The sequence below is a fragment of the Lutjanus erythropterus genome, chromosome 12, assembly GCF_056507025.1.
Source record: "Lutjanus erythropterus isolate fLutEry1 chromosome 12, fLutEry1.hap2, whole genome shotgun sequence".
Taxonomy (NCBI): Eukaryota; Metazoa; Chordata; class Actinopteri; order Lutjaniformes; family Lutjanidae; genus Lutjanus; species Lutjanus erythropterus.
In genome coordinates, this window is record NC_139328.1 from 35456296 (window position 1) to 35482804 (window position 26509).

Below are 26509 nucleotides of genomic sequence, written 5' to 3' on the forward strand. Positions count from 1 at the left end.
CAGAGAAATGATGATGAAACTAACATTAACTTTCTATCCAGTTCTGAACGGCAAATAAAAATCTTCAGTTGATAGTAAAATCACTTTTTTGAGTGCAGAATGCGAACCTGACATATGTCTGTCTTTGGGTTGCAGATGGTACCAAACCCCAATCAGCCAACAAGAACGGGAAGAAGGCCGACTCTGGGTCCAGCAGCGGCAGCTTCTTCACCTGGTTCATCGTTCTGGCCCTGCTTGGTGTCTGGACATCTGTAGCTGTGGTCTACTTCGACCTGGTCGACTATCAGGGAGTCCTTGGTGAGTACATGGTGCAACACATGCACCTGCATTTAGCTGGCTGAATGTTTACTTCCTTCCTGTACTCCTTTCCACCTCATTCGCCTTGCTGGAAAGGTGTGGTAACAGCTAGTTGGGCTTTCGGCTTCACATGCTTCTATATAGTCTCTTTATGAACACATGCACCTTTCATGTGTCGCTGAGGCAAACTTCCACCCTGAGTAAGAACCAGTCTAACCATGATATTTACCATTCATATCAGAGCACTAATATCAGATCAGCAGTCATCACCAACCTGACTTCAGTACTTCAGTGCTCCATCTTTCTTACTCGGCTGATCAACACTTGCTTAAAACCAAATACTTAAGAAAATAGACTGCAAGTCAGCCACTAAAATGCCTGCAGACAGGAGTCAGTCAAATCAAATGAAGATGAAATGCTTTGAGAACAGTTCATTTAAATAAATTGCAAATGTTGTGCTGTTGAGGTCTATGATTGTGTACTCAGACTATGGATAGACGTGTCAATATATAAAAAGCATAGCTTGTACATGTACCATCACTTTTGTCACCTTTGATTGTAAATTCATAAGTGTTTTTATAAGATTACATAAATTACCAGGGGTGTGACAATATTAATATGAAGTTGTAAATTACTGAAATGAGCTTTCAGTTTCAGTAATTAAAGCAGGATTGGCTACTCCCATATTGGTTTCCATATCCAAAAGAGAAAAACAAGCAACATTTAAGGATGACACAGCATAGCTTACTGTAAGCCCAAAGCTGCACTTGGCACTGCTGGAGTTGGACATTCAATTCTTTGATTGACCAGCAGTCATCCAGCAACTAATTCAGTGTTTCTGGTATCTGTGGTAAGCGGCATTTCACACAACTCTACTGTGAAGAATGCAGGAAGAGGCAGGGACTTCATTTCTCTTCTGACGCTGAACACAACACACAGCCTTTCAGTAAATATTATGCTCATCTAGCCACGTTATTGCTGACTACAGTAACTCAACAACCTCTGAAAGTATGAAGCACTGTGACAACATGCAGGCAGCAGGAGAGACTCACTTTCCACAAACCTGCTGGTCTATGTGACATATTAGGGTTCAGGTTACACACAAGACCACCTTCCTTAAGGAGGGCTAGTGGCTTTTTACAGTTGAGAAAAATCAAACTGCATTTGTAAAGTACCCTTCTGCCATCTTGTAACTGTTCCTTGTTTAACGTGTATTATGTATTGACTGATTTAAATCTTGACTATATGGCCTCAGTGTGGTACATTTCAAATACAAAAATATGGAGGTATGTCACTCTTGGTACCATGTAGTTTGTCTTTTTAAAGAATTTGAAAATGTAAATGACAGTTGTCAGGATATAAAACAAATGATCTGTTGATCTTCACAAATCAAGAATCAATAGTCTAACAATGACATCAGTGCTGAAAAAAAGTTTAAACTGAAAATCAAATCAAATCATTGATTTTGAGAATTGTGATACCCCTATACATTACAACACATATTTGACTCTCCAAAAAAAAATGCAAACATTGCTTTCTCACTGGTCTTTGGCATGTGGACCACAATTTATACTGCAACTATTCATTAACAATCTGTCTGCTTTACTGAGATGAGCTGTTTGATGCATGTCTGTGTCTTTGATCACAGAATACTGTCTGTCACCAAACTTAACCTCCTAATGATTAATGTTGAACATTCTTGTCTATGTAGTGATCTACTATTAATGTATGAATTATGAATCTGTTCTGTTATTTCTTAATCTTGCTATTGTTCCAATATGTATGTTTTGTGTTTGCATGCAGACAAGGCTAAGGGCTTACAAATTAACCTGTCTGAGGCCTTGCAAGGTAAAAAAAATCACAAGGCATACTTCTCTCACACCCTGTATTAACATGAATGATTGTTGTATTATGTTGTTGTTGTTGTGCTCTTGAGACCTTTCCATTACTTCCTTACACACTTTCCTCAGAGCCCTGGATCTAAAAAATGAAGGCAATAAATTCTCCAGATTTGTGAAGCTGTGCTGCACACAGACCTTATTGTTTTCTGGTCTGTGTACTCATTAAACTAAGCATGTCTCAAAAGACCATGTAACTGGAATGTATGATATTTCAACATGCACATTATGGACTACTTTTCAAAACACCCAAGACTGCATTTTCTCCATCGTCTTTTCTTCTGAAGACTTGACTTTTGCAGTCAAGCTTACCATTCATATGATAACAAAAACTGTTATAGATTTATTCACAATTAAGTGAAATATTCATTTACTGATAGTATTCAACAGTCAGCGTTCAGTAGGCTGCACATATCTTAATAGAACTTAGTTTTGTCATTGTTTCACAAAAAGAAAAAAATTGTTTAATTGTTTTGAAATAAAATACTTTGCAAATGTGGTCTTCAACAAGCAAGACAGAAAAAGTGAAGGAATTGGTGAACTTTGCATAAGTCATGTTAAAAATATCAAGACAGCCTCCTGGTTAAATTGCTGAAGTGGTCTTTCTTGGTCAGCTGGAACATATGAAGAATCTACTGCACTGATCTTAAACAAACCTTTCTTCAATTACTTTAGATCCAGGGCTTCTGTCTCTCTGTCCTCATGTCCTTCCTGTCTTCCGTGTTCCAGTTACTATGTAGCTTGCAGACAAATTCAGGAGCTTTGATATATACATCATAAAAATTAAAGGATAACTGTTATTTTTCCAACCTGGACCATTTCCCCCTGTTTAAATGTTTAAGTGACAAATGGGAACAACAATTTTTAAAATTGTTTCACTGTTGAGTGAGACCATTGCTGCTGCCAACCAGAAAGCAGGCTGCAATGTAATCCTTACAGGGAGTTCTGCCCTGTACCTCCTCCAAAACTTGTTGTTTTGCCACCTAGAGGCTCAGATTGTTGTTCTGATGTCTGACAGCATTATGGAAAGAGTCCCTACAGAGATATTGGATTGAATCAGTTCCATCTTTAGTTTTATTTCTAGACATTCTTGTTAAATAATCCCTGACTGTTGACATTTCCTGTTTTACCCACCTCGTCTCACCATGTCCAATTATCCTCACATTTAAAGGAACACACCAAGCTTTTAGCTGATTTGTCAGAATGGCCAGCCTACCCGTTTACATAAGGACAGCAAAGATAGATTTTTTTTTTTTTTTTTAAAGCTAAACACACTTTATGATGAGAGGCAGAAGGGAATTACTGGCCACTGTCCTGCAAGCTTGGTGCATTTCTTTAAGTGTCTGTCTGTGTTGAATGATGCATGTACATGTACAGTGATCTTTGTGTCTTCCTAGTTCCCGTGAGAACAAACAGTAAGTCTACATATATGTTTGTTGCTGCTGTAGGTAAACTGGTGGCATACGACACAGATGGCGATGGTGATTTTGATGTCGAAGATGCTAAAGTTCTGCTAGGCAAGTTGATTTATCTGTAATTTACAACTGTTAGTGGTTGCTATCAGTGTCTTGCAGAATGTGAACAAAGGAAATAGATTTGTCTCAAATCAAACATCTGAAAGTTTTCAATGCATTATTAGTGACAAAGTACATGGTTTCCCCACAGTCATGGTACTGTCAGTACTGGTTTATTCTGTCTTCTAACATTTCTGCAGGCCACTAATAGTGTGTTTTATGTTTGCTGATTACATTAAATGGCAATTTGGGTTTCTTTTGCATGACTGATAATTATATATCTGATTGTTTGTTACCATAAAGACAATCTTCTCAATGAAATCGGCAGAAAAGCTTCCCAAACACTTATGACCGTAGTACCTCTGAAGTTTTGAATTTGTTATCCAAAAAACACTTTCGTCTCTTTCCCTGGCAGAGTACTAAAGTTTTAATTGGTCTAGGATCCCAAAGCTCCCTAAAGCTTAGGCTTCTACATAAGAAGATAGGTGCTCTGTATTAGGGCTATAACAAACCACTGAGGTTTATGAAACAACCTGTTAAATTAAGGCAACTTTTAAAGCACCTGAGGACTTCAGTTGCCTAATAGGGAAGTTGATGGCAACAACCCTCTTACACGCACCACTCCATTGATTTCCTATAGATGTGTTCTGTTTTTTTTTTCTCTTTCATTATTGTTGGGATGACACCCATATGTTATAGTGGTTTAGTTTTTAGAACATTTCACCTCTGTTATTCTTTTTCCACCAAATTAGCTCTGGTTCTTTAACAGGTTCTGTTCGAGATTCTTAGAACGTTGGTGCTTTCTAGCAAACCAGCTCACATTTCCACCAGTTTTGAATGGAGCCAATGTAATCAATCTTAGGTTCCTAAGGAAAACATTTGTTGCTTTCTAGCTGGTAACCAACTTTTTGGGTTCCAAACCAAATTATTTTTCGTTGAAATGCTTCAAATGGTTCTAAATTAGGTGCACAAATAGAATGGAACCTGTTCATGTTGGTGGAAAAGGGGTAAATGGGAACCCTGAACCATTCAAGACAGCTGGGAGCTTGATGAAATACCTTTTAGTTCCCAGTTGTTTTCAGTGCTCTTATTCCCCAGGTGATGTGTGCTGCATGTTGCATGGTTTTATAAAGGCTCAGCTTCTTTTTTGTGTAACTCCCAAACTTACTGAATGGTATACACTAGTTTTGACATGTTGGACTACAGCGGTATTCAAATGGCTGAATTCCAACAGAAGAGTCAAAATTTTGAACTTAGCATGACAAGTTGCATAGACTCTTCAAGAACCTGAACATTTTATATTCTATCTTTAATTATTTTGTGCCTAGTAAAACTGTTGCAGTTCTCTGGCTCTTAAGGCAGACAGGCATTAGTTGTCTTCATTCATAAAATTTTTATGTGGAGGCTGGTGAGGATCTTGAGGATTATGTCCTTGACACAATGCACACTCATGCATAGCTTGTCTGAACAATCTGGTCCAGATCTTGTGTGAAATTAGTCCTTTCACACAAAATACTCAACAGGATATTGCCTGTCACCTACTGGAAATGCTTCATTTAGGTTTGGCCAAAGTTTGTTGTGGAAGTCACAGAAATCCTGCTGTTCTATGACTTTGTCTCACCATTTTATCATCAGCCCTGATAGACAGAAGTTCCAGACTCTGGTCATCTCTCTTTTTTGGTAAATCCCCCTTTTCTTCTTCAGATATTTGTATTCTTCTGGTTTCATGCTAGTCGCATGATAGAAAAGTTAACATCCAGTTGTCTGCTATGAATTCTCTGGACAATGATGTGCTCTATTCACACATGGGCTCAATCGGACATTATACAGACTTTGTATGAGGTAGCTGGCAGGGTAAAGTCAATTAAGGTCTGATCCAACTGATTTGGATATTTGTGTTCTTGCGTACATTTTGTTGCTCTTAAGAGATGCATTTAGGATTACACACAGAAATCGTAGCTCAAACTGTCTAGTACTTGCAGAAGCTGCTTGCAGTCTTCATTCTCAGTTCAGCCTTCTTGAGAAAGGTGCTTCTTTTTGCCCAGCCCACCTCCAGCCTTTCTGTCCCACTGCAATCTATCATCCATGTCTCTACTGTCCCTACTAAAATTAGCTGTAACAAATTGTTTTTGCTTCGTGGAATTATAGTGCATGCTCCCAGACTTACACCTTCATTTAATACCTTTTTAAACTCCCCATCATCCTCTTTTTCACACTCTTGCTTTTGTTGAGCCTGTCTTTCTTTAACTTGGTATTTTTAATTAGCATAAATATTTTATATGCACTAAAACACACTTAAATAGTTGATCAGTGCAAAATAATTAAACATTAAAACATTTTTAGCACAGTAATGAAGTGTCACCACAATGCTCCTTTCAACAGTTGAACGTGTCCTGGCTGACTGGCTTTTTGTCTGCTAACAAATTGTTGCTTCTTCACCTTCCACCATAATAATAGTGTATTTACAAGCTTGTTGCTGTGTCAACCCACAGTTCAGATGGCATAGGAGGACACCCTCCCATGTTTCTTGTCCATTATGTAATAATTATGGTAATAATTTCTAAAGTGACAGTGTTTGTCTTTGGAACAAAAAATGTATATTGTGTAGTTAATTTGGATTTTGTCCGGTCCCTATCTGCATGCTTGTCCTATTGTAGGACTGATACTGTAGTTTTTTTTTTTTTTGCCATCTTTTCTTTTTTATTCTCAGTCATGCTTCTCTTCTCTTTTCTGTATTTACCTCCAGCATCTTTTGGGCATTTTTCAATGCATTTCAAAAAATAAATGGTAACTCAACCACATAGGAGACTTGCACAACACTTCTGATATTTGTTGGAGGTTGAGATGAACATAAACAACGCACATATTTCAAGTGCAACTGTGTGCATATTATGCTTTTCTCAGCTTTTTTAAAAGCAAACTCGGCACCAGTTTTCCTCTTTTCTGTCTTAACTCTTGTCTATGATTCTAAGGCTGTCTCCACATGATAAGCAGTGAGCTGAACTCTGATGTTTTGGCACAAGAGTCGGTGCAAAGAGCTCAGCTCAATATTGATAAGGTTATGAATTTTGGAACAAGAACTATAAATAATAATGGCTCAAGCTGACTCAAAGTAATTTTGTTGTTGATCATGTGTAGACAGCTCAACTCCAACTGCTTAAGATAAAGCCTGAGTAGTTCCCTCGCTGCCTAACCTACGCTTAAAACTTCTCTTACCTTCTCCTCTTGTTTCTTTCCCTCCTTCTCTTTCCTCCTCTGCTCTTAACCCTCTTTCATTACATTTTTTCTCCATTTGATCCCACCTTTATTTCTTCCTGCCTTTTTTGAGTTTCTTCCACTTCCTTTCCCCACACTGTTCCATCTCCCTCACTTCCACACGTTGTGCTCCCACACTTCCCCCTCCATCCACCATGCCTCCATCCCTTCCCCACCCTCTTGTTTGCGTAGGCCTGACCAGTGAGGGCGATGGTCAGGGTGAATCGGAGGTTCTGGATTGGTTAGAAGAAGTGGAGGAGGGCGGCTCTGATTGGTTAAACGGTTTCTTCACTTTCCTGTACGGTCTGATAAACCCCCTGGAGTCCCTGGAGGAGGAGGAGCATAGTACCTCAGGAGGAGTCGTGAAGGCACAGGAGGAGGACGAAGAGGACGAGGAAGAAGGAGGGGTCAGAAGAAGAGGAGCGAAAGATGATGGAAATCAGGGGCAAAAGATTGTCATAGTCGGCCTCCATAACCAATAGCCTCAGGTCAACTACAGCAACCCAGTTATCCTCTAATGCAGTTGCTTTCAACGTCTCAGCATCCAATAACCCAAGCTACAGTGTTGGGAAAGCTGTTCCTACAGTATTTTCTCTGCTTACCTTGGCAGGTTTTGCCAACTTAACCCAGCCAGTAGTTTTGGATATGAGTATCTCCAGTCTAACCTGTTGTGGACCCCACCCATCCCAGGTTTCACCTACTGGAATCCCCAAATACTGTTGACTTGACAAACAAGCTTCATTCTTGTATGAGCAGAATCTTGAGAGTGAAATCGTTTTTTGAAAGGGTTTTCCATGATGTCGATCCCTGTGCTGGGATATATATGTACTGTATATATATGATACTCAGGAACACTTTGAGAAGCTCTCGTAAACTTTTTTTAAAGAATCTATTAACTTTATTTTCGGCACAAACCTGTTGGCTATAGCCAGCATTAATAAATAACACAAAATGCAAAGATGATTTGCACTTGGACAGCTGCTCCGTTGTCCCTTTCTCTGACGTTTTGGCTTTTCTTATTGCTGCATGCCATAAAAACTGATCCTCAATGTATGTACTCTGGACTCTTGGACTATAAGCATGAATTTGTACTTTTTTAAACCTCTGTCAAGTTTAAGACTCTTGGTTTTGTCTTGAACTACATTTCTAGCTGGTATTAACATGCTGTCCGGATAAGAAAAAAAAACACATGAATGCACCCAGAAAGCATTGCAATTAGAATGCCATCAGAAGATCCAGGCCACATCTGGAGGTGCCAACTAGATTCCTCTTGGACTCTACAGATGTCCACGTGATGCCCAAATTTATGATTACACACGTACTGTCTGTGCAGACCTTATGTGTGAACTTATCCATTTATGCAGACATCCAGTTTTGCATGAATGAATCTGCAACTTCATTTCAGATTTAGGGTACACATGACCCTTTGATAATGTAAATAGTTATGAAGCCTACAGATGCCTTGACTTGTCAGTCTGTGATGTGCCCCTCGCCTTGCACACCTTAGTGGTCCTTTTTAATGGGTCTGCCGCTATTGCTTACATATTTAATAAGTCTAATCTGCATATTGAATTCTGATCATAGTGTGACCGTACTGTAGATAGACAGCTCTTGAGCGTGTTTCCACTGTGCAGTACAGCTTGGTCAGACTTTACTCGACTCGTTATTGGTACCAGGTACTTCTCTTGGTTTCATTTTCCACTGCAGATAGTATCCCCTCAATAATGGATGGGATTCTTAGCTGATCGTCATATCATTATCTTCAATGCAACACAAATACAGGAAAAACGGTGGATATCGAAGGGATTGCGGTTTGTCACAGCAAGGAGACAGTCTTTGCTTCATGAATAAATACAGCAAGACAGAAGACTGCTGATAAAAACAGAAAATTTATTATGAATGGCAAGACAATTCTCGTTGCTCAGTGTCGTTCAAGTGATCATTCTAGTGATTATTCTCTGACTAATAAGTGGTGTGCAGTTTTTAAACTGCATCCTTTAGTGCTGGCTCAGCTACCAAAAAAGTACCAGGTACTACTCCCAACTTTTGACTACAGAAAACCAAAAAAGATCATGTAGACTTGAGCAAAGCTGTACCATGCAGTGGAAATGGTGTTGTATAAGAGGTGCAAAAGCACAGCACTGTGACCAGATGCTGATATAATATACAGGTAATGTGTCTGGATACAGATTGCATGCTAATACCAGGTGGATCTGGGGTCTTAAACTCATATAAATGGCATTGAAGGTTTGTAGGATTGCCTTTTTTTTTAATCACGAGTAGATAATGAGCCAAGTTGGTGCTTCCTGTCCTTCAGGTTTTTGTGTATTCTGCAGCAATCAAGCTTAACTTTTTTATTTTGTTAGTTGTCTGTTCCATTCTACTCATTTTCCTTTAAACATAATAGAAATGTTGTACACCTACAGTAGTTGTCAGCCATGAAGCCTAAAATGTGTTTATTTTCAATCCAAGGTTCAGGTTTGTGACTATGCACAGGTAGAATCCACTCGTGTCCAACTTGATTCCATTCCAGTTTGCTTGTGTTGTGGGTCAGAGGTGAGAGAGGAGTCCACTGCAGTAGAAAGGTGTGATGGTGCATGCAGTAGTCCCAGAGGGCTGAGACAAGGCGTGTTGACTCATTCCACTTGAATCAACTAATCGCTGCTACAAGCTTAGACAGCTGAAATCAACTGCAGGTGTATTGTCTTGTCAATGTGACCAGGGTGTGTGTCCCTGTGTCAACAGGTCTGCAATTCATTACTGCTGCTATGAATGCATGAATGACACCTGATTTAGAAACGGGTTCCTCCTGCTCTGGGGTGGAGTGACTTCAGCCTTGGCTTTTTAGAGGAATGAATCTACAGCACATGAATGCTGTTGAAGCAAAACAGCTAACACTGAATGATACAGGACCAACTGAACTCAATGGCCCTCTCACTAGTTTTAGGCCATGGTACAGTCTGAAAATTACTCTGCCTCCAGTCGCTCCTACCAAACAGGCAATATATTTATCAGTCCTACTGTCTATGGTTTGTTGCCAGTTCAAATATCAGATTTTTTAAATTTATTATTGTCTGGAACCTTTCTCTGATTGTCCCTTCTTAGACAGGAACAGGAAATCTGTAGACTCATTGTAGTTCTGGTTCTAACATAAAATCAATCCCAAATGACACTCACTTTGCACATTGCTCACCTAAGGACTGACTGGAATGCTTACGAGCTTCTACTATTGCTGTTGTAATCGGTATCCAAATCAGCATTTGAATACCTAATTTTTGGCTTTCCTTGTGTGTTTTTAAGAGAGGAAGAAGACATTGCATCAGCCGTACCAAAAAAGACACACGACTGATTACAGCGAGAAGTGGAGCTCCCTTTATGGCATTTAGTTTCAAAACCTACGTGCATAAAAGCCAGGCTCATGTATGTGATAGGACCATATGGGGGAGTATTTTTGTACTACCATGTCTACAAATGCACAAGCTCAACCCTCCACATGCACTCTGGCTGCTGTCTTACAATAATATCAAAGTAAGCTTCGAAGGCCCCAAAATGGTATTCAGGACAGCCCTTTCTCCTCCACATTTTTATTTTTGTTTGTTTTGGGTGCTGCCCTTACCATTGCTGATGCACTCTTATTTGTGTAGTCACAATAATATTGTAAACCCCTCCAAATAAAACTTGGTTCTACATTATTTTCGAGCTGTTTTTGTTTGCAGATGTTTTGCAGAATTTTTAAAATAAATGATTTGAGATAAACTCAGAGGTCATTAATCACCACTGACTGCAGTGAGAACAAGAACTTAACTGTTCATGTGCTGTGTGACAAAGTATTAATAGTGTTTGCACACAAGTTGGTAATGGTGTGAATTGTTAAACTGTCACTGAGCTGATGCATATTAGGTGGTTAATTGTAAAGAACCATACCTTATTCTTGCTATGGCTTGCATGTGGTGTGTGAGTACTTCCTTTCTGTTAAGCTCATATGGTAAGGTTATATAGTTCTTCTGTTCTCTTTATGTGTTTGTGGTTATATAAACATCAGCTAAGCAGACTGGAGTACATGGACAAGGGAAAAGAAGCAGACCCAGAGGTACCACATACAGTATGATTGTGCTGAGCTCACTGCCTCACAGCTTACTGGGTTACTGGGACAGAGTGGAGCATTCACTCCTCCTGCCTCAGTTCACTTCATAATTACAAAGTAGAAAGGTGTCCTGCTTTGGTAGATGTTGTGACAGTGGAGACGAGAGCATTATTTGTCTGCAGGATTCAGCTTTATGTCGTCTCCACTTGGCTGCGCTGCATGTGTCATTCGTCAACGTTAAAAATGACTGCATTATATTAAGATGAACTAGTTTGCCTAGTTTCAGAGTCCCAGTATTGCACATACTGGTTCACTGTTTCTCACTGTCAAAAAAGCCAGTGTGATTTGCTTTAGCTTGGCCCAGAGATAAGCTTCGTGCAGCATTTCTAGTGGATTTAATAGTACATGGAGCAGTACGAGGAACAGTTGTGCAGAAAGACTGATCAGGTCTTGGTATGTAATAACAACAACAACAACAAAGATATTACGTTCAGTTTTGTGACTTTTGTCTTGTTTGTGTGCAACATCAGATGAAACACCTGGAGATGCTGCCAGGAAAGGTGCTAAGAAAGGTATCGTACTGCAGCCACATGCATGAAGCTGTGCTGTGTTACAGTGTGAGCTGGACTAATGGATGCTTCAACTACTCACAACTCTTTGTGGTCTAAGATCCAACTGAGTGTTGATAAACCAATAAAACCCCTTCTGGTTTTAACTTGGTTGTTAACCTGTTTTGAAAGGGTTGATTTGCAGTGATTTAAAGATTTTTGGTATAATTCTGTTTTCAGGGCTCAGCAATAAGGATTGCCCACATGCCTGGGGCAAGGAAATTGTCATGTTGGGCTAGTAAGTCTGGCAATGTCTAACTGGGCAAGTGGTATAAAAGTAAAAATTGATTTTGGGCAAATACACTTGTGACCCACTTTCCCAACAGAGCAAGTTAAAAAAAAATCAATGTTGAAGTGGTTTTTGTGCAAGTAAAACCATTAAACCTGAGTAGTACTGCAGTACCTTTACCTTCATTTGAGTAAATATTTTATAAATTGGTGTAAATCCTGTTTAATGTTGTTTTATACCATTTTAAATTGACTATAACATACCAATACAAAGTCTACAGACTAATTGGAGAAGAAAGTAAGTAGTATGGCATGGAACTGGCCTAGCTGTGGTTACGGTCCCAATTCATCCACAGACATGCACGCGCTTGCCTGAATTCGTGGTTATGTCTAATAACAGAGTGAATTTGAGCACGGTCCTATAACTCATTTTACGCGTGGTGAAACGCCAAACAGTGTTATTGCTCATCCATCCTAGAAACTTCTCCAACCAAGGATGCGGGCTGGAAACTCCGGGAGGCTCTAAAGCAGCAACTGGCCATCATCCACGAACGTGTGGAGGCCAAGAAGCTCGCCAAGCTGGCTCTAGCTGAGGTCAGAGAGCTCCTGGCCAAAGAGGAGGAGGAGAAGGAGCTGGAGCTGGGGAGGAAGGAAATATCGGCCCGAGTGAAGGAAAGAGTGGCCACCAGGCTGAAAGAGGAAGAGGAAAAAATGGAAAAAGAAGAGATGGAGAAGGCTCTGGAGAAACTAAGGAAGGAAAAGCAACTGGATGAGGAAAAGGAAGAGAGCAAGGACGAGAAGGAAGGGGAGAAGAAATCAAAGAAGGGAGGAGAGAAAGAGGAGAAGTCCGAGAAAAAGGTGGAGGGGGAGGGAAAGATGGCACGGCAGGAGGACAAGGGGAGAGGGAAAGGGTCTGCTAAAGAAAAAAGAAAGAAATCTGACAGAGGAGGCAGGAAATGAGGTCAGAGATTATAATTTTTTAGAAGTTTCAACCCATAAGAAACCAGTGTTGGCTGTTTTTAATGTCAGGGCATCAATCGCCTTTTTGGTGCTGACAAAATGTGTCAGTCACACCAAGTATCAAAAACCATCATGAGCTGATCTTCTGATTTAAAAGTGTTTTTAGCAAAGTCCTCATACTGCTGAGTGTGTTTAGGCAACATTCAGTGGAATAGTTGAAGTCTGACTTATTGTCAAATGAAGGTATAAAGGAATTTGTAGAAAAACATTTTTTTATATATATTTCACAAATTAATGCATCAAAAAAATTATTTTAGATTCTGCACCAAACTCAGGTCTCTTATAAGCAATACACTTGTTGCAAGATTAAAAATTATATCTTGACATTTTTGGCCTCTGTAATGGATGGAATGGTTATCATATGGTCCACGTCCTCCTCAGGCTTCATCACCTACTGAATCTTATTTCACAAACTAAAATAATGTGTAATAAAGTTTTCATCCAACAAATTAAAGTACTGTAGTAACAGGGTAATAAAACCGTTCTACTGAGTTATTTCGATACCGGTATCAGAAATGGCTCCGATATAGCCTAAATGGCTGGATGGAGTATTGGCAAGTATGCAAATCCATGCACCAATCTGATATCATGTCATTTATTAGCTGGGACTGTGCTACTTCCCAGTGGTCCAGACACCCTTATCAGCTCAGCACTTGTCTATACTCAAAGTTCTGGCATCAGAATAGGTACTGGGAAGGAATAAATGATATTAGAGCATCTTAACTGAAAAGTAATTTTCCATCTAGACTGGCTTGTTAGGTGTAGGAAATTTAACATTTTTCTGTCGCAAATACCTTTTAGCAATTTTTTTTAGCCACTTCTGTGTCCATGCTACTAGCAAAAGAGACTAAGGTGACTGCAGTGGTCTAAAAAAAATTGGCACATAGCTTACTCACGGTGCTAGGAAAGTGCTGTGCAAGAGATTGGCCACGCTTTTGGGTTGTGGACTAACTAAAATAGGGAATCATTGGTATAGATTTTGCCAACACCCTCCATCGTTTCGTAGTCTCTATACTTTTGCTGATGGAAGACTGGTGTGATTGAGAAGGATGGAAGTAATGGGAAAGGGTAGTATTAAACCTGCAGGGGTCAGAAAAAGCACTGTAAGATACGCTTAAGTGTTTATCGAGTGTGATGTACTTTAGCCTTCATGATCATGTTTAGATGTCTAGATTGAAAACATTAAGAGTATCTAACCAATCAATTTCTCCATAAGATTAGTTTTTCTCAATTGAAGGAGATTTGTGTTCCACTGTCATGTTATTTTCTTTTGTCAATAAAGTTTCTGGTTCCACGTTACTGCCTCTTTCTTGGCATGAGAAAGCTCATCCTCTGTCTGCGCTTCCACTAGAACTTGTGTGTCAGGAAGACATACAGAAATCATCATTCTGTGAATCTTTGACCTCGCACCAACATCAAATTTAGACCTTTGCAAAAAAAAGGTTACCCGTTAACACATTACACTGCAGTTATGACAGTTCATTTGAAAACAAAAAACCTAAAAATGTGTTGCAGTGTAACACAAATGTTTGTCTGATAATGACAATACTGTGTGTTACACACTTCAGTCAGCAAAAGAAAACCCATGCCTTTTTTGAGATGGTTTAGAATTGCTGATTCATGTGAAAGATGTTGCCAATATATATAGCACATTTTTTTCTTCTTACAAAATCCTGTAGAAATTAATGTGCTGTGCATCACATGTATGTCCCACTTTCCAGCTAGATTATTTTTATATATTGCATCATCATTAATTTGTGTATGGCATCCTTAAACCTGACACATTTAAAATTCCAGTCCTTAAACATGGGCTGATAATTTTCCACATGTGCTCAGTTAAGGTCTCTATACACACAACAAAATACACATCCTGTGTCTGCACTGTGCACATACAAATGTCCCCTGCCAACAACATGTGCATCATCTCATATAGGACTGAAAGAGAAGGTCGTTGTCGTCACTGCCCGTCATGAAGAAGCCGCTGCCCCAGTGGAGACTCCTGAACCGACACCAGAAGGTATTACACGTGTTCAAAATACACATATATCATAAACACACTTTACCTCCAGTCACAGGAACATACTGAGAGAAAAGGGAACACGGTTGTTGTATGGTGACAGATTTCTACAGTGTCATTGGGCCCATCAGTCAGTGGTGTTATCAGTAAACTGCATGAATACCAAAACCTCACCCTGTGCCTTCAGGTTAAAGACTTCATGTGTACTGTAAACAACTTCTCTCCTTCCATTAGCTGTCCTCAAATAATCATTGGAATGTAGGACTAGCTAAAAAGTGGGCAAGCTAACATGGTTATGACTGTCACATTAAACCTTGTTTGTGTACTCCAAATGTTTAAAGACAAAAGTTGAGACTGATGGAAAAGTTGACCACATCAGTCCTTAGCAAACAGTAATTACTGAACTCCTCAAGTCTATTTATCAGTGAATACACTGATCATGTTTTATTTATAGTAAAGTAACTATCAGGTAGAGACAAGCGGAGAAAACCAGTTGAAGGTGCTGATAGAGTTTGTCGCACGTTCATTTGCACATATTTACACATACCATAATATTTTGGAGACATTTCTAAAACTTTTGAGTAATTATTCTAAGTGATTTATAATGACGTATAAAGGAACAGGTTAAAGTTCAGTTAGTAAACAGTTGAAAAAAAATCTCTTTACATGCAAAAAGATTTTCTATTCTTTTTATTTTTTATTTTTTTGCTCCATTTGTGCGTATAAATAGAAAAACAATCTTTTATGACTTTGAACTGTTCTGTAGTAATGAGTGATGTATATCATAGGTGCCATTTTTCTTGCACATAAAAATACAAAAACAACCATAGGAAGTTGACAAAAATTGAACCAAAATGAACCTCCCTCACATATTGTTTTAGCATTACATTGGAAGTGTCATTGGAGAAAAGGCACATAATGTAAGTTAAAATATTAATGACTCTGTTGTTTTGAAATTGCTTCCATAACACTAAGACCAAGAAACTGAAAGACGTAACTGGAATGCTTGATCTTATCATTTACACGTGTTTTTGGCAAAATGTCTTCTGTGAGGAAAGTCTTTTGGTTGAGGTTAGACATGGAAAAATGTTTTCTTAAGAGTTTTAATAAGAGAAATTAAAACCAAAATAAAGTGAATGCAAAATTAAAGCCAAAGTGTTTGATGTAGCTGCAATAAATGAATGTAGAACAGTGGACTGTGTAACATGCTGTCTAGTCCTCAAAGTTGAATGTGTTTAATAATCTGCTTGGCCAGAAAACATTAAGGTACATTTTGAATTAAAAAAAAAAAAAGAAACATATTCATTCCAAAGAATATTTTATATTTCCTTCAACATCTTCCACCTTCCTCTGCAGCTGTTGCTGAGCCTGAACCTGTGCCTGTGGAGGAGGTGATTGAAGCTGCAGTAGCAGAGGACACCTCTGCACCCCCACCAGGTGCGTGCGTGTGTGTGTGTGTGTGTGTGTGTGTGTGTGTGTGACAATAAAGCAAACTGGTGTTCATCAGCGCAGGCAGACGGTTAATAAATGCAGAGACAAATTAGATTTGTCACATTCAAATGCCTGGTTACACTACAGTACAGCTGGAAGATGTGAATATTTAAGACCCACTTATTGTTAAATATGAAAACTCGTGTTGTGTAGCACTGCTGGATATTTGAAGTCATTTCAGTCTCATCTTGTTGGTTTATTGGACTGAATGAATGTTCTAATTTGCCCTTCATCACAGCTGACCTATTCTGAGTGCCTTGATGATATTGTTCATACTGAATGCTGTCTAGTTCTGTCATGTCATCTTTAAGAACACTAGAAGTACTTCACTGACAACCTGATGTTAAGTGTGCTTGTGCTACATTGCAAATTTAAAAATATGAAGATGTTCAAGATGTTGAGTACAAAAGCAAGCATATTTGCTGTGAGAATGCCTCAAATTGTCACCTACAGGACTCTCCACACCACAAGGCTTGGCGTAAACTGCCTCCTGCAGGATGGACCATGCAAAACACTCCGTCATATTGCCAAGCTTTGGTGTGGTGTGGTGTGTGAAGGAGAATCTGAACAGCTCTTCCCTTCTCCCTCTAGAGCCTGAACCTGAGGTAGCAGCTGAGCCTGAAGTGGTCCCAGCCGAGCCTGAACCAGAGCCTGAGCCCGAGCCTGAGCCTGAACCTGAGCCCGAGCCTGAGCCCGAGCCTGTGGAGACTGCTGAGGTTGGTACAGGCCGGGTTGAAACCATCAGTGGAACTGAATCCTTTTTTTGAAAGTTCTTTCAATCTTGATCCTTTTCTAAAACCTCTGCAGAAAATTATCAAAATCAAATGTACACAAGAAGCTTAATATTTAATTAATTAGTGAAACACTTAGGCCTGATGGGAATCGGTTATAAACTTGCACTTATACAAATATGAACCTGTTTATGAAATTTATGCGGTCTATTTGTTTTCAGGTGATTGAGGAGGAACCAGAGGTGCTGGAGGAGGAGGCTCCTGCTGTGGAAGAGGAAGCACCTGTGGAGGAGGTTTGTAGTTTGTTACTGTGCATTGCATCATAATTGCATAATGGTTTCACATACACTCCACTACAGTGACAAACTGAAATGTCTTTATCCTGGTGTCTCGTCAGATGCAGGTTGTAGAAAGATAAGAATAATCTCAGATCAGTGACCACAGAAATACTAATCAACAATCAACATTTCCTAGCCAGTCTGCCTTTATTCCGTACAAGCTGTTTTAGTTCTTAAGTGTGTTTTTGTGTGAAGCCCCCTTTCAAACTGTTCTGGCTACTTACTGTGTGTAGCAATAAAAGAAGAATGGAAAGTAATGATAACAGGAATTTGCAGCTGGAGTTGTCAGTACTGCTTCATATACTGCACATTTTCACCTTTCACTTATTTAACAACTACTGATTTAAGATAAAATTAATAAATGTGCAATAACATAGTTTTTTTAAATACCGACACTACTAACACACCTAACTTATTTTAGTTAACTGAAACTAAACCAAAACTAGATGTGAAAAAATATTTTACTCAGTTGAAATGACACTAAAAAATAGACTTAAAAAAATGAAAATAGTTTTTCTAAATATACAATATTAACTCAAACAGAATAAAAAAATATCAGGGAAATGTTTTAAGTCTTAGTCATGTAGACATCCCAGTTAAACATGCACCAGTGCCTCATCGTGCTTGTTGTGTTGACAAATTTGACAGTGAGTCTGTTGCCTTCACCAAGTGTTGTTTGTGTTGTAATACCTATTTGAAATGTCTTAAATCTTATAGGTAACAAATAAACCCTGTATTATAATTAAAAAATAAACTCGTACTCAAATAAAAAAAAATACATAAACCAAAACTAATCAAACAGCTGAACTAAATACTTTATAAAAATATATAAAACTATAATAACTGCTGCTATACCTGCCTGCAGATGTAGTATTTCTGTTTGTGTTGGGTGTAAAATAATGACAGTGAAAGGTCAATTCATGTCACTCACATTTTGTCTGAATAAACAGACCACAGACATTTTTGCCCCAGTCTCTTTCTGTAGACTCCTGAATTGTCTGAAATCGGTCAGCTGGAACTTGACTGTCCTCCACTGTGGCTGCCAATCAGAGACGGAGCTCATTAGCAGAAAAGCTGCCCAAACCAGACAGGGCCTGTTCAGTCAAAGGGTAGAGGCACAGGGTACTGAATCACCACACCCCTGTCTGGATTTTTACTGAAAAAATGTTAATGGAGGTCATGAAAAACAAGTAAACATACAGGAATTACAGTAAACTTTTCTCATGCAAGCAGGAAAAATGGTTACCTCTTATTTTGTCTGATATATCCATTCCTGTTTTTACCAGTGAATAAAAATGGTGAAAGTCGTATCTTTTTATAACACCTGAAAATGTTATTTCATTCAGGCTGCTCCAGTTGAAGAGGAGCCAGCAGCTGAGGAGGTGGCAGAGGAGATGGCAGCAGACCAGCCTGCAGAGGAGGCAGCAGCTGAAGAGGCTGTGGAGGAGGTGGCGACAGAGCAGGCTGTGGAGGAGGAGGCTGCCGATGAGGCCGTGGAGGAACCTGCTGCAGTAGAGGAGGCAGCGGAAGAGAACGCTCCTGCGGAGGAAGCTGTCGAGGAGGCCGCACCCGCAGAGGAAGCTGTTGAGGAGGAGGCTGCTGAAGAGGAGGCAGCACCTTCAGAAGAGGCCGCTCCTGCAGAGGAACCTGCTGAGGAGGCCGCTGAGGAGGAGGCAGCACCTGCAGAAGAGGCTGTTGAGGAGGTAGCAGAAACAGAGGAGGTAGCTCCTGCTGAGGAACCCGCCGAGGAACCCGCTGAGGAACCCGCTGAGGAACCCGCCGAGGAGCCCGCTGAGGAACCCGCTGCAGAGGAGGCAGCTCCAGCAGAAGAAGCAGAAGAAGAGGTAGCAGCAGAAGAAGAGGCAGCACCTTCAGAAGAAGCTGTTGAGGAGGTAGCGGCAGAGGAGGAGGCAGCACCTTCAGACGAACCCGCTGAGGAGCCTGCAGAAGAGGAGGAGGCAGCTCCTGCAGAGGAGGCAGCAGACACAGAGGCAACTCCAGAAGAAGAAGTAGAGGAGGAGCAAACAGTACCAGGTAAATATGAAAGGATACAAGTACAAAGATGAACTATACAAAAAAAAAAAAAAAACTGCCACTGAGCTGAAACAAATTGTTCAACATTTTGAGAGAGATGCGTATTCACGGTCTGGCAGAGTGCTGAGTAGGTTGACGTCACTCTTCCTGTTAACAGAGAAGACTGTTTGTACACACAAAAAAAGTTGTACAAAGCCTTTAGTGTCTCCAGGTGTTTGTAATGTCCTCAAGTGATGTCACTTGAGTTAGTGTCCCTCAAGAAACAAGTTTAAACATAAATTAAATCTGGGGATGGAGTGGAGTTGGACAGAAGTGAGTTTGCAACACCTTGGGAGCCCACTTCTTGATGCTAGCATCTCAAAGCTACTTTAGATTCTACTGGCATAACACGCCCAGATCTTAACAAGGAAGAACATGTGGAATAAAGATGACCATCTGATTCCACTGCTGCAGTGTCAAATTGGTGCCATACTCTTAAATATGAAGTTACAGCCAGGAGGTGCTTAGCTTAGCACAAAAAACAGACGGCTAGTCTGGCTCTGTCAACTTGTGACAAATCAGTCTACTACCATCTTCAAAGCAGACTAATTAACACATTATATCTAGTTTGTTTAATTTGTACAAACAACAGATTAAACTGGACTGTCTTTTGGTTGAGACCAGTAACTTGCCTGGCAACTGCTCAGAGCCAAAAACTAGTCTGATAACTCCACCATAAAATGAAAAAAAATGTTGTTTTTACACTTTGGTTCTCATCCAGATTAAACAAATGAGATGTAATGTGTTCATAAAGTAGCTTTAGAGGTGCTGGTAGGAGGATTTTGTTCCCGTTTTGCAGAACCAAGCGAAAGCTTTCCACCTGTCTCCAGTCTTTGTTCGTGGCATCAGTTTGTCAGCAACTTTAGACGGACTGGGATCTAGTGGAAGATGCTTTTGGCTATTTGATGCAGTTTCTTTTCAGCTCTTTGATTTTTCCTTTACCCATGATCAAAGCAGGACTGCAGCTGTCTGGTGTATATTCACTGACCACCATGGTGCACAGATTCTTGGTAATGAGTGAATCAATTTCTACCATTAACAGACCAGCTTCCACTTCTGCCTGATACAGAGCCTGTCCATTATTGGATTAATTAGCTTTATCAGCACTGATAACTGAACCATCAGGGCAGATGACTCATTTTATGAGGGCCAATGACAAGCTTTGCTCTCAGTACACACTATATTGTGTGCTAGTAGCATTGTTCAGGTAATGATACTTTATTGTTCTCCCATTCTTAATATAATATGGTGAAGGGTTTAAAGTGTTCAAATAAATCTGCAGTCACTTAACATAGTGTGTGCCAAGCTGTAAGCATGAAGTATTGGTCAGTGTTGTACCACTGCTGAACTGATTGTGTGTTTGGTAGCACACTGTTGTTCATGATTTCAAATGTATTTTTGTTCTACAGTCACAGAGACAGAAGAAGAAGTAGCACAGGAGGCAGAGGAGGCAGCAGAAGAGGGTGAGTACACACATCTAAAGACCTGTACTGTATATTTAGTGGGGGCAAAAGCTTTGTGAGGTGATATCACTCTGATATTTTTAAGATCTTGTGGTCTTACTTGTGGATGTGTGCTTGTCTTTGCAGTGGCAGAATTTGCTGAGACAGAGGAACAGATTCAGGATGAGCCCACAGGTAAACTTTTCATGCATGTCAATGGTCATAATGACAACTTCTACAGAATAAAACCATAGAATACACCCACACCCATCTGACTAAAACTTGGCCTCCAGTCTACACTAAGCTGCCTAACAATTAACCAACAATATGGAAATTAAGGTCCTGTTCTCTCTGGGTCAGTCAGAGTCAGGGTGCTGCTATTGTGTATGATGGCTCACTGGAAAGACTCGGCTACACTAAATAGAACTGGACCTTAATTAGTATCATTGGTGAAATCCAGAGATACTCGGGTTACAATGTTTTTTTGTTTTTTTTTTTAATTAAAAAGTATCAAATCTTTGCATTTTGAGAAGTTAAACAACAGAATGTTTCAGTATTTTTGCTTAAAAAATGACTAACAATTATTTGATTATCAGAGTACTTGACAGTTTATTTCCTGCGGATGGACTAATTGATTAAGAGCCTTTTTTTTTTTAATGTAAGCAGCTTAATGAACATAGTCAAATGTAATGGTTGTGTGTACATTTGTATTGCAGGGTTTTCTGCAGGTCTGTAAGAAGTCTGAAATCCAATAATCTGAATTTTAGACCTTAAAATGTCTTAAGTAGTATTTTTCACAGGTCCTGAATGTTGATTTATGAAGTTATGGTTACTTTTATCAAATTGGGCTTAACTAAATTGCTTTTAAAATGTGTTTTGGTGAAAAGTTGTATCAATCACACTGACACAACTACAAAAAGGAACAAACATTTCACCAGTAAACTTAATGCAAGCTGTGCCTGTACTTTTGTGACAGTATGGATGTGAAATGCATATTAAATTACATTAACAGTTTTCTTAAGTCTTAAGTTTAACTTGTTGAAACCTACAGAAACCCTGTGTCAGTGTTAGAAGCTCTGCTCCCACGCGTATTCTGGCTTACAGATGGACTCTTATGAAACATTATGTAATAAAAGGATGGTGGCACAAGGCCAGAGCAGCTGTCAGCTGGAGAATGTCTGTTATCTGAAGTCAAAGCTGTCAACGTGGAACTGATAGTCAGCTGCACTTTGGCTTTGAACACATTATCTGTTCTTTTTGTTTCTAGAAAGCTTGTGAAGAAACTTTTTCCACATGTTCTCTAAGAACAGAATCCACTTTTTCTTCTGCTATAGTAGCTTCAGTAATATAGAAAAACCCACTTTAGACGTGTGGAATCAAAGGAGAAAAGTCCTTTATTACACAATGTAGTCTTTTGAAGGTTTGAGAAGGGTTTGGATTTTGGATGAAGTTCTTGAAATTGTAATTGCATTACTTTCACAACAGCTAAAATCTGAGGATTTAGACTTTTTTCTTAAATAATTCAAAGCAATTGATCAATTAATTAATCCTGTCACAGTCACCAAATGAAGTCTTTCCTGTAACTTGCAATTTTCATCGGCAATTAATCGGTCGAGAAGTCCAAGATGATATCCTCAAATGTCTTGCTTTGTCCAGAATCCAAAGTTAGTCAGTTTACTGTCAGAAAGGAGTAAAGAAACTAGAAAATAGTCACAAAAAAAAAACGCTCACACAGACAAATCAAATATCAAAATAGTTGCAGCTTGGATGCCAAGTTCACTTACAGACAGGTGTCACATTTTGAAAAATGAACTTTTGTTTTCCTCCAATTTGTCTCCTTCCTTTAGAATTCTGTCATGAGACACAATTTTGCTTGTTTATAGCACAATAACATCTGATTTAAATATTATCAGCATATATATGTATATAAATGTCATCTATCACAGCTGAAATGTGCTTAAAAGCTTAAAAATGCACCTTGAAAATGTGCATTAATTTGACTTCAGGGAACCCTGCAAGGAAAACTGTACTTCTGCACATCATGTGCAGAAGTACAGTCACCAGACAACCAGACATTCAAACAAACTCTACTTGGGGACAACTTATACAGGAACTGTGTAATGAAACTTAATCACACAATAAAATGTGATCAAATACACCTCACACATATGAAGTCTAACCCTCATCCTGTTTGTGTCTCCCATAGAAACGTAGAGGCTGCCGTGGTCGTCGTGGTGACGGAGCAGGGACCCACTGATGTTGCATCAGCACCATTTGAGCACGCTCAGAGAGATGATGCACCTCTTCCACCTCCAGAGAGTCGATTGAGTCGTTATGACAACAGTCGCTTCTCTCCCCCCTCCCATCTGTCTCCCCTCCCCCTTCCTGTGTTTTCACACCTTCCTTTTAATTTTCCTTCTGGTATAAATGTGTGAGATGATGGATGAATTGTTTACTAATATGGTACTCCTGTTTTTTACCGTCTTTGAGTCTCTGATTACCATCCTTCTTAAGTAGAGCACCAATTTCCTTTTTTGTTCAGGGCAGTTTAGGTCTGTGTGACTGTGGCCGCACGGTCAGGCCAGGTGAAGTCTGTGCTCTACTTGCAGTCAGTCTCTCAGTGATGTAGTTTGGCTTCCTGGAGCTAAATTCTGTTGCCAAGGAAACTGAAGCCAAAGTTCATAACTGAGCCATCATTCAGTTAGAAGACTCTGGTCTATTCAGCGAGGTCTTCGATGTCATGGATTGAAACCTCAGCTGGTGCAACAAAAACAAAAAAACTTGCTCTGAACACTGCAGAATGTCTCCACTCTGAGCTGATGTTTCCCAACTCCCTCCTGCTGATGAAGATCAGCTCGATGGAGGTAACAAAAAATCTTTAAAGTGAAGTAATTCAACTGAAAATGTCATTTTCTGCCCCTCTGTCCGAGTGTAAATTTAAGTTCTCGTCACAGTGTTGTAGATGATTCTGTCTGTGACCCTCCTCCCCCCGACCCTCCCTCCCCCCGTCAGTCTATTTACCACTCAGTATGCATCGACTCCAGGATGAGCCATATGCTAGCACGTGAATCCAGAGGAAAAAGCTTGTGTGTGTGAGTGTGTGTGCGAGCGTGTGCGGATGTATTCCCCATGTACCCCCATGATGAAAGTGTGTGCTTGTGTGTTGATGAATCCCTTTTGCTAATTAACCCTTTCTGTGAGCCGTTAGATATCATGACGTAGTGTTTGAGACTGTGTTTGACTTTTTTTTTCTTCTGGTTTTTCTTCTTCCTTGTTCTCTAACTACCTTTACCTCCGTGTGTGTGTGTGTGTGTGTGTGTGTGTGTGTTCTGTAGGTTCCTAGCTGTTCTTCTGTTGTCATTTTCAGATACGGTTACCACCTAACTAGACGAGTTTGAACTGAAGTTGTGACTTAAAACTTCAGCTCTGTAAAGTTTAAACTGTGATGTAAATTCGGACACTGTGGACAGTGCAGAGCTGTCACACTGTGGTGTAAAGATTCCTTTTTGTTTCAAACACACCAGCTGATTCAGACAGGATGGTTCTCCTGAAGCAGTTTAACCCTACGTGAGCCACATGATACTTTGTTGGTTTCAGTGTAAAAGATGGTTTCTCTGACTCACAGAGGGTTACATAGATCGGGTGATATATTCCTGTGGAAGTCAGCCACAACCAGCTGACTGACACCAGTTAAATGAACCGAAATCTTCAGTGGCGAAACCTCACTGCCTCATTCTCTCTGCTGAAAAACTCCTAGTTGTGTGTTTTATTTACTTAAAGGGAAACTGACACGTTTCTTTAGTCACTGTTCCCTTTTTCTTTTGACATCAGAATTTGTCTTGGTGTGTTTTTTTTAGTCCATGGTAGCAGGGCTCCTGCAGAGAATAAAACATCATCTTACACATCAGTCCATCACACAACAAAAATTGTGTAATTAAGAAAGCCAAATCAGAGTGTTTTGTATCTTATTTTGAAGGCCAGATCTGCAGGTAAACCTCCTTTGTGTCCCTGTTGTATTACATGTGACATGAAGATAGTTTTGAGACAATGTGGGACAATGGGTGCAGCACTGTGGATAACATTTCTCTTATAATAACTGACAACACAATATGTAGATCACTACAACACAACACTAGTATAAGATGAAGAAGAGAAAGACTTCAGTAAAACATTCCTCATTTTTAAAATTTAGTGCCACAGTCCCACTTTGTGTCTCTAGTCCTCCTCACATACTGTAACTACCCGAATGTTTGTTTTTAGGGATGCAACACATTCCAGTGGTGTGGTGCGCAGTAGTCCTTTTTGTAGGATGTCTCGTCTTTTTTTCTGTAACACTAGCTGGTCTTTTCTACTTCCTAACACTTTGTAAGTCAATGTGAACTGTAAAACCTTTTTAACATTGAAGATTACAATCTTTACCAAGAGAGAGCTTCTAGATTTTTAAAAGGAACATTTTTAAAAAGGACTTAACTTGGAGAAATAATAAAAAAAAAAACTTTAATTTTCTGAAAATGCTTTAAAAGCTTTTTACAAAGCCATAAGCTGTTTTGTGACAGGCAGGTTTAAGGGGCTGTGCTACTTCAGGACACACTTCATTCTCTAAGAATACAAAAGGAAGAGCAATAAAATTCCAACTGCAGAGCACAAACATGCTGCAGCAACCCGGACAAACAGATTTTTATGTTTTTCATTGCTAATCTCTGATCAGAATCATATACATGCTGGAACGGATTGTGATGACTTGGACAGTTTTGCTCCCAGACAAAGAAGGTGGCAGTTATTAACCGACAGCGTCAGCTGGAGACAGTGGACTGAGCTCCACAGGATTCTGGGGAAATAAAGTTGCTGGTTAAAAACTGCCCGTCTCTTTGCCTCTGTGTTGTCTGCAGATGGAACTCTGTCCTGTAGACGCCGACAATGGTCATTAAATTATTGTGAAGTAATGATGGATTGTGTAAAGAGATCTGAAGTGTCAGTTTTCTGTAAATGATCTGTTGCTGCAATAAAAGGATTGGGACAACACACAGATTCCAAGTGTTTTTCATTCATATCATTTGTGTGTGTGGTTCCCATGCCACACATTTCTGCTAAAGACCAACGTGCAATTCCCTAATGTCACAGCAACAAAGGTACCAGATCCTCCAGATGAGGCTCGGCTGAAAAAGGTGGTACAAATAAAGATGTTTACAGAAGCTGCTTCTAATTAATTATAATTAAAGATCCCCTCTAGACATGTGTGTGTATAATCATGCTTCAATGTCTTAATGAACCCTATATATTTACCTTAGTGAAACAATCTAATTACTAAATATGTTGTTCCTTATTTTATAATAAAATCATGTTGAAAATGTGTCAAATGATACAACCTACAAGTGTGAAATGTCATGTTAAGATAAATTCAGAGTGGGACTTTAGGACATTGCACATGTAAAAAAAACAATTTTGAGCGAGAAATCCATTTCTTATAATTGTCTATTTAATTGATTTTCACTAAAACAATTCCTGGGCTGTCA

General features: G+C 39.5%; 1 protein-coding gene across 4 annotated transcripts in view; it reads left to right on the top strand.

The window, feature by feature from the left end:
* asph (aspartate beta-hydroxylase) overlaps positions 1-26018 on the top strand; it is a 36260-nt gene extending 10242 nt beyond the window's left edge. For 2 of the 4 annotated variants that reach the window (XM_084732375.1, XM_084732374.1), the window contains exons 2-11: positions 136-297; positions 2101-2145; positions 3644-3712; positions 14838-14921; positions 16278-16358; positions 17004-17128; positions 17365-17436; positions 18828-19328; positions 21146-21191; positions 23203-26018. In XM_084732375.1, the coding sequence (XP_084588501.1) occupies positions 136-297; positions 2101-2145; positions 3644-3712; positions 14838-14921; positions 16278-16358; positions 17004-17128; positions 17365-17436; positions 18828-19328; positions 21146-21191; positions 23203-23210 (1193 nt within the window). In that variant the 3' untranslated portion in view covers positions 23211-26018. The remainder of the gene's footprint in view (positions 1-135; positions 298-2100; positions 2146-3643; positions 3713-14837; positions 14922-16277; positions 16359-17003; positions 17129-17364; positions 17437-18827; positions 19329-21145; positions 21192-23202) is intronic. The other 2 variants (XM_084732376.1, XM_084732377.1) reach the window with 2 other exon arrangements.
* The last annotated feature ends 491 nt before the right edge of the window (positions 26019-26509 follow it).